This window comes from Phalacrocorax aristotelis, chromosome 1 (assembly GCF_949628215.1).
Source record: "Phalacrocorax aristotelis chromosome 1, bGulAri2.1, whole genome shotgun sequence".
Lineage (NCBI taxonomy): Eukaryota > Metazoa > Chordata > Aves > Suliformes > Phalacrocoracidae > Phalacrocorax > Phalacrocorax aristotelis.
The window spans coordinates 68,605,533-68,620,864 of NC_134276.1; the positions used below are offsets into that span (position 1 = coordinate 68,605,533).

The 15,332-nt window shown below is 38.1% G+C and overlaps 1 protein-coding gene across 1 annotated transcript in view; it reads right to left on the reverse strand.

The window, feature by feature from the left end:
• Positions 1–2,901: 2,901 nt before the first annotated feature.
• Positions 2,902–15,332, reverse strand: part of GCC2 (GRIP and coiled-coil domain containing 2) — a 31,285-nt gene continuing 18,854 nt past the window's right edge. Inside the window, exons 17-23 of the mRNA XM_075092127.1 lie at positions 14,426–14,547; positions 12,353–12,529; positions 10,831–11,048; positions 9,744–9,938; positions 8,793–8,932; positions 7,776–7,977; positions 2,902–6,655 (exon numbers count right to left, since the gene is read on the reverse strand). Of these exons, the coding sequence (XP_074948228.1) occupies positions 6,585–6,655; positions 7,776–7,977; positions 8,793–8,932; positions 9,744–9,938; positions 10,831–11,048; positions 12,353–12,529; positions 14,426–14,547 (1,125 nt within the window). The 3' untranslated portion in view covers positions 2,902–6,584. The remainder of the gene's footprint in view (positions 6,656–7,775; positions 7,978–8,792; positions 8,933–9,743; positions 9,939–10,830; positions 11,049–12,352; positions 12,530–14,425; positions 14,548–15,332) is intronic.

The following is a 15,332-nucleotide window of genomic DNA, read 5'->3' on the forward strand; positions in this document are numbered from 1 at the left end:
CCCTGTGGTTGTTCCCCTTCACAAAATCAATGTATTTCAACTGTAAACTGTGTCACTGTTCTTCACGTCATACCTTCAAAGCTATGAAGTTAAAGCAACAGCAAAGGAAACTTGGACCATTTAAGTAGGAATAATTTTTGAAGACGGGGTGCCCAGCTAAACATTCCTAGCAAAACTGTTAATGAATTCGCAAGTAACAAATTATGTAGGTTTCTCATTCTTGCTCAGTATTAGTAACTTCACAACTCAGTTGTAGAAATAAGTTTTGACTGCTATTTAATCTCCATAAAAACCTTTGCTATTTTAAAAAATATAGTTCACTCAGAATACTAACAGACTTATTTTAGTGATCATTCTGACATCCTTATAAAAGCAAAGTCAAATCTCTGCTTCATGCATTTTAGACATGCCTAGAGTATTGGGCTTCACCTTTTCTTGGAAGATGAAAGGAGGTAGTGCAAGAACAGGGATATAACTTTTATAGATCAATCTCAAAACCCTGCAAAACTGTTCATTAAAATTCCATATTTAGCAGCATAAATTTCTGCTTCATGACGAGGTCAGTAATTGGACAGACGCTAATGGCTAAAGAAAAAGCTTATGGCAGCACCACGAAACAGGCACTTCAAAAAGTAACTTAATGACATTTAGTGCTCATGGTATTATTCTCACATTTTTATTTAAGCTTGCACACCACTTGCGTGTAACAGGAGAATACAGACATTTGTCCACAGCGATGTTTATTGTTAGCGGTGCTTTTAAAAAAAGTTCAGGGCATCTATTCCAAACTGAAAGCTTAGTCTGCATCAATAGATAAAGCTTTAAAACAAGTTAATTTAATACACAGTCATCCTTTCTATTCTCATTATGCTCCACCTATCGTAAAAAATACACCACTCCCTGAGCCACCCCAAATTCCTAACCCACCCATCAGAAATAGTTTTTCAAAGCTGTTGCTGTTCAAGCGCAGAAGGTAGGGAGCAAATCTGATGGCAAATCCTGCTGACGAACCCATCCTTCTGAACTGCGTGTTTGTCACTGCCGTTTCCGTCCTTCACAGAACGTTACAAAACCTATCGTTACCTGTTCTGCGCTTTCTGAAAATCCTCCTCCTGCAAGAAAAGTGTGATATATCCACTATCCCCCACCGCTCTGCAAACAGCTGCTTTAACCGGTTTCCAAGAGAAGGCTAGTTACGGCAGGGACAGAGAGCCACCGCACCAACAACAGGAGCTGGTAAAGTTTTTATTCCCTCCAGCTGCTCCTCTCTCCACTCTTCCCAAGGCCGTGGCGCCGAGCGACCACCCATTCGTCCCCCTGCCAAGGTTGGCAGCTTCACCTAAGATGGCTGCAGCTGCAGGTTTAAGTAAATGGTGTGACTACTCGTGAGAGGAACGTTAACTAGCCTGTATAAATATTTGGATGCTAAAAGCCAGAACGATACGATTGGCCTTCTTCCCTTGGCAAAAATAATGCTGAGCATCAGCAACTTAACTGCACAAAGGGGAGCTACTACAGTAAAACGGTACTTAGGTAAAAGCATTTTTCTAGAATTCTGTAATGGTTTCCATGGTTTTAACTCTTGAGATGTTCTGCGTGCTGCAAAGGGCAAGAGATCCAAGAACGAATACATTACCACCGCTCCGGAAATGCTCTGAGTGTTCTCAGAACAAGCTTCGATTTTCCAGCAATTAAGCTTCCAGGTGAAACAATAAACCCCCCCCTTAAATCCTATACTCACATACAGCTGCTAGCCAATGCCTATCAGTTTAAAACACTTTGAAAGACCATTGTAAGAGGGCTGGGACTGCGCCCATTCCCAAAATAGCACATTGGTTTTTACACTGATTACATTTACCTTGGATTCTTAAGAAGCCTAAAGGCATTCCACTGACAGCAGAGAGAATAAAGCATTCGCTAATACCGAAGTGGATTTAATTGCTGGAGCAGTAACCGACACGCATTCTTCCACTTTGTTTTACTACCCTCAGTCTTCATTATTCAGCCCAGCCTTGATCCTCAGGATGAGCCAGAGGAACCCAGGACAGGAAGGAAGCTCTTGAACCTAAGATGCACCTTCACATCCTTGCAAGACAATATGATAAATTTTAGATGAAATTCAGTTTGAAAAGTAGTCAGGTTATTATTTCCCTTCCCCTAAGGATATATACATCCATGTGAAAGCTGTCAGAAGCTGACTTCAAACATCTGGCTTTCTTTTTTGACTGTTTTGTATCCATTTGTTATGTCAACTTCTTTTCGCACCTTACGAGGCCCTCTCTGACCACGTATTTGTATAATAAGCATGGCCTAACAAAAACGGATGGCAAAGAGAGAAACGCACCAACAAAGCTCTCACTTCAATCAATCAAGCAAACTACCTCTTCATCCATGGAGCACCTAATTTTTGCACTGGGGCAGCTGTGCAGATACAGGAGATAATCACAGGGAATTGGGGAAGAGGTAGTTCTGCCTGCTTCAGAGTTGAGTGCTATTGGGAAGGAGTGCTGATTTATAAGGTGGCTAGTATTTAAAATAAAAATACTAAGTGCAGTCCTGCCAACAAGCACTTTAACACTTTCTGCATCCCTCCTTCATGCCGAATATCATAATATTGTTGCTGACAATCTAGTAACACATTGTAAGTAATTTAAATGAGCCTTTTTTTGAAAACTTGATTTTTTTTCCCTAAAAAACACCATAAACCAATTCCTTTTCCGTTCATCCAGAAGTATCTGTCACTGTTACTGTGTTCCAAATTGAACGACTGCGGCTCGTATACCAAACCCATGAAATCTTCTCTTTAATACCACATTAAACATCCCTTTGTTTTCTACCTTGCACCCGAGTAGCATTTTCTCAGGTACGAACAGGCATTCAGTGAAGAAGAAAGGCACTCTGTTGGGTAAAGGTGAATTTTATTGAAGTGATGGCCACATGAAAAGGCCATCAGAGACATATTTCCAACCAAAACACTTCTCTATTCAGACTAGCAATTCTGAAGTTACTACAACAAATGTATTTCTATCTCTTCATACATTTGGTTTCTCAGCTTGTGGGTGGTAACTGCTATTTGCAAGGCTCCTAAGGGAGATATTTTCACAGTACCAGTAAGAGTAGAACTATCAGGTAGTTGAGGAAGTATTGGTGCACTGGGTGAAGCCAAGGCAAAAGCCAAATGAAGCACAGGTGGTTAAGCTGCCTTCAAATCCTCTTAGTACAAACTAAGGAGAGTTTTTAAATATTCCTCCACAATTCTAGGATAAATTGTCTGTTATCAAAGCAAACGGATGGAGAGAAGATTTGAATTTAGAAAATAATCTAACCCTGTGTTCTCTCAATTATGCTTCGGGGAAGGAGGGTCATGAAAGAAAAACAGCAACTCTCCCATCTGTCACTTCTAAGATGGGCTCCCTCTGGCCATCCTGAACCCCAAATCCAGCTGGCCACATCTGCACTACAGCCTGACAAGCTCTGATCTTCCTGTCTTTCCAATGGAGCACATGTCGTGTGCACAGATGGATCTCCCTTCTGAGGAAAGGGAACACAGATGGCACACCACTTGTTCCCCGTACAGCCAAGACAGGTAGGTAAAAGTGCAGCCACTGTACACACAGAGGCTCTGCACAGTGACAGCAGACTCTCATTGCTCCCCCCCTCTTTTTTTTTTTTAATGCCCTCCTTAAGCTTGGGCTGAAGGCAGGCTGGTAGAAGAGTAAAATTTGGTCCTAAGCTTGTAAACTCTTTGGGCAGGGGTTACATTTTCTGGGAAACAGCCTAACAAAATATGGCACTGTAAAGAAAAACAAACGAAAGAACCAGAAAGCAAAGTCAGCACAGTGCTCTTCCAAAAAAGAGCACCGCAGTATATCAAGAAGCAGCAATACTAGTTACAATTTTAAATTGCTTTTTGAAAGCAAGTCACAGCCACAATGCTGTACATTACAAATGCAAATATATGACATATAAAAAGTTTTCTATGCAAAATAATCCCGCTTCTAGTCCACATTCTTCTATGCCATTTACTGCAAGTGCATATTAAACTTTGATATATTTGCTTACAGACAGTTTATTGCCACAAAGGTAAGTTCTGGTGATCCTAGCAACAGAACACAGTTTAGTAGCAGTTATTAAAATATCTTTACATTAATTAAGATCTTAATCCTCCATTGTAAGAAAAAAATAATATAGTAATGCAAGTGGTGTACCACTACATTCATAGTACAATACTTGAGTTTTACTAAAAACAGTAAGCATGCAACTCAGACCTGAAAGAAGTCAATAAGCAACTGGTATTTCATCCAGCCAGCGATGTACGTTACTTGCATACATTTATTCACAGCTTACAATGTTAAATAATCTACAGCTCTGAAATACGTGCATTTTAAAAGGGATTTGTCACAGCTCTTTAGAGATGGCTGAGCAGACATCGTGCGGAACAGACTGAATGAGGTCAGCTGCAAACTGAGTTTGAACCAAGACAAAGTCGTACCCTTCCACACATGTGCTTCCATTGTTAAAATCACAGCAGGAGAATGACTTGCACTTTTGTGCATATTTAAAATCTCTCCTGTCGCTCTGTTTTGGCATTCTTTTGAGTGACACTAACCAAATCCAGCTGTGAATAAGGAGTTAGATGCTGCATTCTGAGATTTGGAGCAAATCGTGAATGTTGAAGATATATGGTAATCGTTTCAAAAGCAAATGCAAGAAAGCCTAAATGTAGCCTCATGTTTGCTACATACGCTGAAAAGACTCATCCCCAGACTACCATTTATCAGTTCTGTGATCTAAAAGTCCACAGAGAATGTTTTCACTGGTAGCACAGACCATAAAGATTCCAGTTAGAACACGTATAGGAGGGGGAAGGAAAAAACAAAACAAAACCAACCAAAAACCCCAAACCAAAATCAAACAAACAAAACCCCACAAAAAAACCCAAACAAACCAACCAACAAAAAATGGTGCTTAAGACTTTGGAATTAAAATATCTAAATAAAGCCTGTTGGCTTTGTTGTGTACTGAAATATAGACAAGAAGCAAAAATCAAACCAAAAGCAGTTACTGAAGAGTGTGTTCTCAACATGTGCTGCCTTTCTGCTGTCCTTATGTCCAAATTAACCTCAGTCCCGGTATAAGGTAATATTAAAGGAATAAGCATCATTTCCTCAAAGCCTCAACTAAGATAGACAGGAAAGAAAGAATACTCTCTCATATTGCTGTGCATACCAGGAAATGATCCCTGTAAGATAGTACAAAGAGCATGAAAATATGAGTGAAAAAGATGGAAAGACTCTTGCTGGAAGGCAAGTGGGGTTTAAAAACATGTGTATGCATTTTAATAACTTACAAATAAATTAAGATGGAGAAAGGCAGCATGGACTAGAAAGGGGAAAAAGATGACTGAAGGTAAAACTTAAAAAAAAGTGTTGTGTTGATAATAGAAAGAGTAATTCTATGGCAGAGATGTATTTTTCTTGGAAGAAACCCCAAACATTCTGCTGAATAACCTGGAACAGAGATTATCTCATCTGTTCATAAGATTTGTGCAAATGACATGTGCAAACACAAAGAAGTGAGAGAAGCATAACATCTTCGATCATTAGACCACTTAGAAGATGCATCTACTGGCAGAAGTTCTGTTCTTTTCTCTCAGAAGTTATTACAGACTCAGATTCCTCCTTTAGTGTCTTCAGTATCACTAAGTCAGTATGAGTAGCCTTTTCATCTAAGTACAGACATCATGACCGTAATGAAACCTTTCTTCCCAGTCTTGAAGACAAACTTCCAACCTCTGCTTAAAAAGCCATAGCTTAAGCCCTTTCTCCCAAAGCTTCAGCTCACTTATGACCTCTGATTCTTGGAATACTATCCCAAGACTTCTATAGATGCCATTCATCTCTACTACAGAATCATGCCCCAGATGTGCCAAGCATTGTATTTCATATAGTTTAGGCATCCTCTACATTTTGTGGACCACTGCCTTCATATTTTCAATCCAGCTTTTGCAAAAAAAATATAAGCAAGACTGAAAATTTAATCAAGTCAAAGAAGCAAATGCCATTTCTGTTCCTTAATGATCTTACATTTTGTAAGCATCACCAGATAGGAAATAACTCTATAATTTCTTCAATGTGCAGAGGATAACACTAACCATACAGATTAGCGAGCTGACAACAACAGGTGAAACTGAAAACACTTTGAAATGCTTTAAGTCTGAAGTCTAGTTATTCCAGTTACTATATTAGATCAAGTTTTTAAATCGATATCAAAAGAGCCATCACAGGTTTGTCAAATTCTGTTTCCAAGCAATTTGCAATTAATTTGTCACTTCTCAAACTTCTGATCGTCAGCTTTAACCATTACAAGAGGAATAGTTCACTGCTGTCACAGCATAATATAGGACAGTCTTTCAGAGCTCATGAGGGCTTCTTTCTCAGAAGAGCCTAAAAAGCTGAAAACAACACACAGAAATAAAAACCTGTAGTTCAATGCTACAAACACCAACAGATTGTTCTTCTACATTAAGATTTCTCTTTTTGCAACTGTGGAATGTGTTTAAAAGATTCAGCGTTTCCACTGTCTCATCGAAGTCCTGACCAGCTGTGGAGATACGAAGCCCACCCAGAGGGCCGTGAGGTACTCTCTTCCTCACCTGGAGGAGGAAGAAAAATAATACTTTAAACTGAAGTTTGTTATGTCAGCTATTGCGTTATTTGGTAGATGACCTTGTTTCCCCGCCCCCCGCCTCTGTCCTTTTTCAAATGCTGTCCTCGTAAACTTGTTGAGGAGGTAACATTCAATACTCACTCTAGGGCTGCCATAGATATGTTCATGGATTTTATCACGAAGTCCACTTTACTTTGGGTACTTCAGGATGTTTTAAAGAGGCCATTTATCGCCTTTCTCCGGAAAAATCCGATCAGTGTTCATTAGAGTGCCAGAACAACATCAAAATGCTATGGACTTAATTTACATCTCATCTTTCAAAATGCAAAGCCCATCATGGAGTGCACTTTGCCACTTCCCTTACTCATATTATTTTGTTTAAAAATTTTAAGTGCTTCTATATACACATACAGGACTTCCTCTTTATATTAATTTTAAAATAAAGTATAGGTCAGTTGCTAATGGGTACAAGAAGCTACAGGTTGTTATTGAGAAGTGACAAACAATACCTTAAAAGGTGTTTTGAAGGGGACAAACACTCAAGAGTATTTGAAACAGAGCCAGAACATTATTACACAGTCAAACTCTCGGGTTAATTTCTTGCAAAGGCTTAACTCGTTTTCTCTCCTTCCCTTTATTTCTTAAACAGAAAGTATATTTCCTTGAGGAGGTTTTTGAAATTGATATATTAAAACTAATACTAGATCTGCAGCACTGCCTTGAGAGAAGCACTTCAATTATCTTTTTAAAACATCTGCCAAGAAAGTAATTAATTTATAGTAACCTCTATTTTAAGATCACTGTGACAGAAATCTTTACTCAAAACAGGAACATAGCAAATTTTTACAACTTACTGTCGTCTTTTCTAGAGTGTATCTGCTTCAGAAGAAATTATTTTTTACCTTAATTTATATTTTGTTCTGTTTTCCAAAAAACAGAATAGTAACTTCCCAATGGAGCAAAATGGTTATATTGCTCACTCACTGGCATTATGCTGCTAAGTTTTGTTATTCCTCAAAGGTCTACATAAAAGAAAGCACAGAACTTCAGTCGCCTTTATTTCCACTTTCCCTTTTTTTTGCAACAATGTTTTGAACACCACTTACCTTGGGCAATTGCAACTAGCTTCCCCTTCTCTTCAGGGCTGAGCTGCAACATGGTGTCTATTACTGGGAGCAGCCTTTCTTTCTCGCTTCCTGATTTTAGGAATATGAACTGCAAGAGAACGTTCTTCAAGTATTCTAGATTAGCCACAGACTTTTCTCTCTCTTGATTTCTTTCCAATCTTCTTATTTCATTCTTAAGAAGCTGCAGATGAGGGAAAAAAACCACACAATGCTGTTTGCTTCATATCATGAGCAATTGAACAAAGGTCTTTTGAAGAGCTAAAAAGCGAATTATGGAGCTTGCTTCAAAAAGAGTAATGTGTAAATCCAGTGAAACTTGAATATTTGATAATGTTGTCCAGAATTAACTTTTTACTGATCAAAATAACCCTTTTTGATAGAATCTGTGCAGTAGATGTAACGATACATGGTACTAACTATTCAATTTCAGTGACAGAGTGTTGAACAGTTACATAAGCAATCTGGATCAAAGATTTAACGATATTATTCATTAAGAAACATTTTATAAAAGAAAGCTTTGCATGTTTAGAGAATATGCTAACCTCAAAAATGTCTTCAGAAAACTCAGGGAAGTACAATCAAATCCAAACAAACTCTATTAGTACACGCATCTCTAAACATACATCTTCTAGCTTAAACAGCTAAACGGGGTTATAGGGTGGGAAACCAGACAATGCTTCCCTTGGGATTTACTGCTTTTATCTAAATGAAAATAGTAAAGGCACTTCACTAAACTTTAAGGGTTTTTTTGTAGCAGCTTTTACTCCCCTCTCCCCAGCTAGAAACTGGGGGCGGAGGGAAACAACCAAAAAATGTAGTCAGTTCTGGAAGCGCTAATTAGTCCTGTGGAATAAAAGCCCTTCCAAAATTAAGTTTTGCATCACCAAATTTTTATAGACTAGGATTTTCTGAAACATATTTGGTGTTAAACATTTGGTCTAAGAAACAGACCATAGAACTCAGAGCTGTCCCCACATTTCCCGCATGTCTGCTAACCTTAATTTGTTCCATTAGGATTGCGTTGGTTGCTTCTGATTCACGAAGTAATTCACTCAAGTGATCAGCACTCTTTGCTGTAGTGTTTAGTTTCTGCATCAGTTCATCCTTGGTGAGTTCTGTTTGCCACTGAGATGGTTCTGCAATTAATTGGAAAAGAAAACTGAGAAAAGGAAAAAGCACTTGCATCTATTTTACACTAACTTAACATTAGGACTCGATGAATGCAGTTTCTTTGAAACAAAACCCATGCAAAGTCATACTGCAAAATTAACAGGCATCATTGCTGCCGCTGCATGCTTGTTTTGGGATCTATTTTGTATATATAAGTATATTAGAAGGGGATTGATAAATCAGTTCTAAGTACATAAAGATACATGGTTTTAATTTACCCATTGTTCCCTACCCATAGATGGACATTTTCGACAGTTCCCCACGAAGCGTTCAGTAGGCTTTTAAAACATTATTAGATGCTACCATCTATTTTTCTTCTTTTTTGGGGACTCAGAACATTGTTCTTCATACTGTCTTTCACTTCCCTAGAAAAAACTAGGAATAAATTCCTGTTCTAATAAGCCACATTAGGATGAACAGACATTTCACCCTTTCGTTAATGAGGGTTACATCAGCACTTAATTGTCTCTAGTAGAGACTAGTCCAGAATACAAAAAGTTCTGTAACTATTCACTGACTTGCTCCTCCAGTCTTCTCTCTTTAGAAAGCCACAAATGTGACATCTTTAAATCACAAACCGGTAGCCATGTTTTATTGTTAGTCCTTACTCAAGTGTAAAACTCCTACAGACATTCAGAATAGCATAAACTCGGTGGCATTTAAGTAGACTTGTGTCTTGCACCTAAAGACATGAAAACACAACGTTCTCAGATATTTTGAGGGCATAAACTTCTGCAACTTACGGAGGCAAGTGCTTCAGTCACATGTTCTACCTACCAGGTTTTGCTTCTGGGGAGTTCAGAAGTTCTTCCAGAGATGGTACATAGGTGCTGGCTGAAGAGACCGACTCTGTGTCCGTTGTTTCCATACCTTCTCCCTCTTCCCTAGCTACAGTGTGCACATCGAGAACAGGAAGGTCAGTGTTTCGCCGTTCTCTCACGTTCTTCGTTGCTGGATTTGAAACAGCTGGACCTGAAAGATATTTACTGATGTTTGTCATCAGAATGAAATCGGTAGGGTTACTTCATAGGTCTCAGATTGAGGAGCAGTACATAAAATAATCTTCAAAAAGCAGGGGCCAGAAAGGTGAAGAAAAGGGAGAAGGCCAGATACACACATAACATTTATAACAGAAAATACAGCCTTTCGTCTCCAAATGTCCATTCCAATCAAAGCCTGTTTCTAAATCCAAACTTGACTTGCAGTTTTTATTTCAGTGACTATGAAACCTTCATGCAACTCTCCCTGAAGATGTGTTGTAGCTATAAGAGTGTCAAGTGTTTTTAATGCAAAACAGAATTAGCTTTTCTTTCAACTAGTCCTGTGGGAGGTGTAAATTACTCTGTTTTAATACTGTGTGCACTATCCCGCTGCTTCAGTAACGTATGGAAAGAGTAACTTTGTAAACTCTTACTGCTGCTTGGCAAACATCCAACCACATCCTAATTAGTAAATTTACAGATCTAAAAATAGCACTTGAGCTTGAACACAGTAAAACTTAAATTAGAAAAGGGATCAAATAGCAAGTATACCAAACATCGTTAAAACAGGTTTCAATACACTTTTCTTTAGCTTTCCCCTCATACTGGAGGCAGAGGTCCAGTATGCACAAAATGTCTGAGACTAATAGGAAAAGCACTGAATATTTACAAAGTAATTTCCCTCCATCCGTTTGACAACACAGGTACTGCAGAAGAAGTAACAATGATGCAGATTCTAGAACAGATCAGAACAGTTCCAGTTGGAAGGGAGGTACAACCACCATCTAGCCCAACTGCCTGACCAAAGCATGTTTTAGATTCAGAGTCAGGTACACAAATTTGTATCTAATCCAAGAAAACCTGGTATTATGACTGAGAGTTACCTCTAGCACTTGGTTCACTCTTGAGTTGGAAGAGCTGAGCTTCTACTCTGGACAGTTGCTGCTGAAGCGTCTCTACTGTCTTCCTGTGCTCTTCTTGCAGGTTCCTGACTTGATCTCTGAAATTGTTCCGGAGAGCTTCGTTCTGGGCTGTCAGCTGACTCAAAGTCTGGGCATGCTCTGTTTTCATGACCATGTTCTCAGATTGTATTGTGCAGAGCCTGAAAACAGCGTACACAAAATGTAAGAAACAAACAGCAAAACACTATCATTTTTACATTTCAAATATATATTTCAATACATTTCAGTGGTTTTCCATTTTCATGTGTATTATTATCTCAGAATGACCATGCAACTTTTTTCCATTTAAAGTCCTCTTTTTACAGGGAAAATCTAAGACTGAGAAAGTCACACTCATTACCTATTATATGAATAGACTCTTGATTTCTATTTCAGAACACAAAATTCAGACATCTTTGGAAAGTATTAGAGACTTTGGAAGTATTAGAGACTCTAATCTAATCTAATCTAATGGTCTAAACATTCTTAAATTGTAAAATTGCAACATGGCTGTTTATAGTGTCATATAGGGCATGTCACTTACCTTATACTCCACTTCCTTTACCATTTATTTACCAAACATTTATGCAGGACTTCTGAAAACATAAGCTTCTAAGAAGCTAACTTTAATTTTTTTAAGCTTCAACTTCCAGTGCAAAAGAAGGTAGAAGAGTGTAGCTGTTAGCAAGAAAAACGTCAGTAACACATCGATTGTACTCGGTTTGGAGGTACTCCAGCAGCAGGACAAAATTGTCCCAAACTATTAAACAAGTGCACGTACAGAAAGACTAGGCGTAGGACTTGCCTTTATAAGCGTACGAACTTATATATAGCCAGAGTAGCAAAGAGCTAGTCTGCGCACAAGGGGAACCTACTGTGATACGGGTTGTTTCCAGAAAAATGCAGAAGGACATTGCTCTAGTGTTAGGTATTTATGTGATTTTTCAAGAAATTATAGAGATTTAACAGATTCCTTCCATTTTGTAAGAAATAGCACATTAAGATTGCCACAATCAGACTTAAAAAACAGTACTTTCCGCAAGAAAGGCACTTGGTGGACACAGGACTGGATATTTTGTCAGTGAAATTGTTTGCTCTGTATTTACCTACGTGATTTCTGTAATAGGAAACATCCATAAAATTTAGTTGAGCAGTCCAACCCAAACTTAGTGCTGAGCACTGAACTTAAAAGTAGTCAGTGTGCTTAAAGAAAATATTAATTTTAAAATCTGATAGTTAACACGTAGAAAGCTTGCAGAAGTCTCACATTCCCTGATTAGTTACTGCTTCATTTTCATTGCTGAAACTTTGACAGGCTGATGAAAAATAGCAAACAATCCTTCTGAAAATTCCTTTAACCTTCTCAACAGTTATGCCCTTTCTTTGGGGAGTGCAGTTATAGACCACTACACAGCCAGCCCTTACAGTTCACACGAAACAAAATATCTATGTCTATTTATCATACTTTTCACGGAGTTCTGCCTCTTTTGCAACAGTCTCTTGCAGCATCTTATTGTGTCTTTCCAGCAGGGTGTCATGTTCAGACTGCAACGCCTGGAGTTCAGACGCATTCATCTGAGAATTATGCTGAGCATCCTGCAGCTTAACTTTAAGTTGATCTACCACCATTTCCAACTGTTCTCTGCATGAGGAAAGAAAGAAAAATAATTCTTTTTTAATGCATGTTTATTTCAGAACCTATATATCAACAACATTCTGTATAGCTGATCCAAATTGCTTATTTATTAATGAAATCAATACAGCACCATGACCAAAATAATCTTAGAATGTGACTGCAGCAGAAACCATTAGGAAAGTTCTGATCGTGCTTCAATATAGGTATAAATAGGCTTATCACATCCCATCTGAACTACTGGGAACACAATTATTGGGGTATAAAGTGTGACTGCTGCCACTTTCTACTTCAAGCTGGTTTGGAGGAACAAGACAGAAGAATAATAATATGTGAGATGCAGATGGGAGGAAAAATTTCTTCTTAACAGTGGTGGAGGGTTTTTTGTTTGTTTAGGAAATGCATATCAGTTCAGTGAGACTGAATACAGGAGACAAATGGTGGGAGGAGATTTTGAGCAAAGGACCAGAAAGCAACATCAATCTGTAAAAACAGATAAACTGTGTTGCTCAGAAAGAAATCAAAATCAGATATACCAGGAGGAAAAAGTCTTAAATCACACACATTCTCCTTTTATGCTTTGTGTATCTATATATGCAGACATCTCCATTATCTCATGAACCGTACACCTCATTAACCCCTAGAGTTGATACTTGTAAATAATTTCTTTGAAAACTATTTTTCATCTGTTTATTGCTTGATTACTTGTCCACTTTGTTTCCAGTGTGACCCTCTTTCACAAAAACCTAGCAATAACAGAACTTCTTGAAATTCTGCAAAAAGAAATTGGGACAAAGAAATGCAACTCTTGCAGTTTGCTTGCTTCAGAGAAAAGAAGGGGTAGATTTAAACAAAGCAAAACACAAAATCAAAAATCAAAAACCAAAAAACCAACACACACACCCCCACCCCCGCAAAAAAAAACCCCCACACCAAAACAACAAACCCAAACCAACCATAAAACCGAAGTCCTCTTACAGAGCACAGGTCTCCCTCTGGTGGATTTTCAGCAGCAACTGCACGTACTGTTTCAAGATCTGTGTCAAAAATTGCTTTCGACATCTCATGCATAAACGCCCAGTCTGTCACCAATAACTTACACTGTCAATACACTATCAATACACTATAGAAACTGATCTACTTTTGCAGTGGGTTCAGACATTTTCTGAAGTGAAACTGAATTTACCTGGCTTATGACTATATTTGTATGATTTTCAGGGAACTTTTGACAGTGTAACTTTTTTTCCCCCCAGGTCTTTCCTCATATAACAGCTGATAAGTATTTCATAAATCTGCTGGAACTGATGCCTGAATTGGGAGCCAGAGCTTTACCTACACTAAACCATTCCTTCCTGAAAAAGCTCAGTGAGCTCAGCTGAACTGTAACAATCCGCTCTTTTCTTCTTAGTTGGAAATGGCGCTTTGCTGCAATACTTTGTCAGAGAAAATTACATGCCCACACAGAAGAAATGACAAGTCTACACAGAAGACGCTGGCTAATTTCAGCTCATGAGAATCTTTTTAACACCCTACTTCTCCCTCTGACTGTAATAACAGGTAACCTACACAAAAACCGATGTTAAAAAAAGACAAATCAAGGAATTAAAAGCTAACAGTACCACCGCGGTACAAACTGATGATCTTCTGTTTATAAAAATAAAGAGATTTGGGTTTGTTGTTGTTTGGGTTTGTTTTTGTTGTGGTTTTTTTTTTTTTTTTAACCAAAGTAATTGGGGAAGCAAACTGCCTCCCTTGGAAGCACACTGCCTCCCCTTCTGATGTTTTCCTTATTCAAGCGAAGCATTAAATAGTGGAACTCACTTGTTGGTCAGAAATTTGCAGAGGCAAGCACAATAACTTGAGTACCACTATCCTTCTGTATGCACATAAAAATTATAGTTTTACCTTTCTTGTTTGGCTCCCTCAGATTCTGTTTGAGAAGCAGATTTATTCTTTTGCTGTTTTAGAACATTGTGAACACGGACTTTGTAGCTCTCGAATTCAGATGTAACAGATGCTTGTTCAGCCTATCACATAGAAAACAAACCCTTAAGAAGTTACGCTTTTGACTACTGCTCTCTTATTTCTCTAAAATGAAATGCACCTCACATTGAAAAAAAAAAATAAAGAACCACATGTTGCATTTTCTTCTAAGTGGATAATGAAAATCATATCTCTTGTAACAGATCATGTTTGTTTAGACTTCAATTGAATTATCATAAAATGTGAAACTTAAGAGGCACTGATTTGCAACATACCAGTATTAAAGAAAAGAAGGAATACTTGCAAATTCAAAAATTACATTTAACAGATTCAGAACCAAGCAGTTCTATCAAACAGCTTTAAATGAAGGCAAAGGTGAAGGGAAAAAAAAAAAGGGATAATTCTGTTTTCCTTTTATACTACCCAGGTGACAAAAATCTAATATGCCTTAAAGTTACACATAGTTTTGAGTTAAGTCAATCTTGTAATGGTATTACACAGCACAAGATATAATATTCTAGTTGACTGTAAGGGTGTTTGGTGTGTCTTCTCTTCTAAATTCAGCTGATACATGAATTCATGTGGACATACAGAAAATTACTTCACAACATAGCTACATCCTTGGCTGTACACTACACAGCAAGAATTATTCCCATCCTTCAAGTACTCATGTTGTGTATTTTTCTAAGAAAACACAGATGCATGTTTTCATTCTTGGATCTCTAGGAGAAGCTCATGGATTCTTTAGTCATCCTTGAGACGACTGAGATGCTGTCATCTCCAAGAGGAAGATTTTGGGAAGTTTCTCTTCAGCTGAACTGGTGACTTG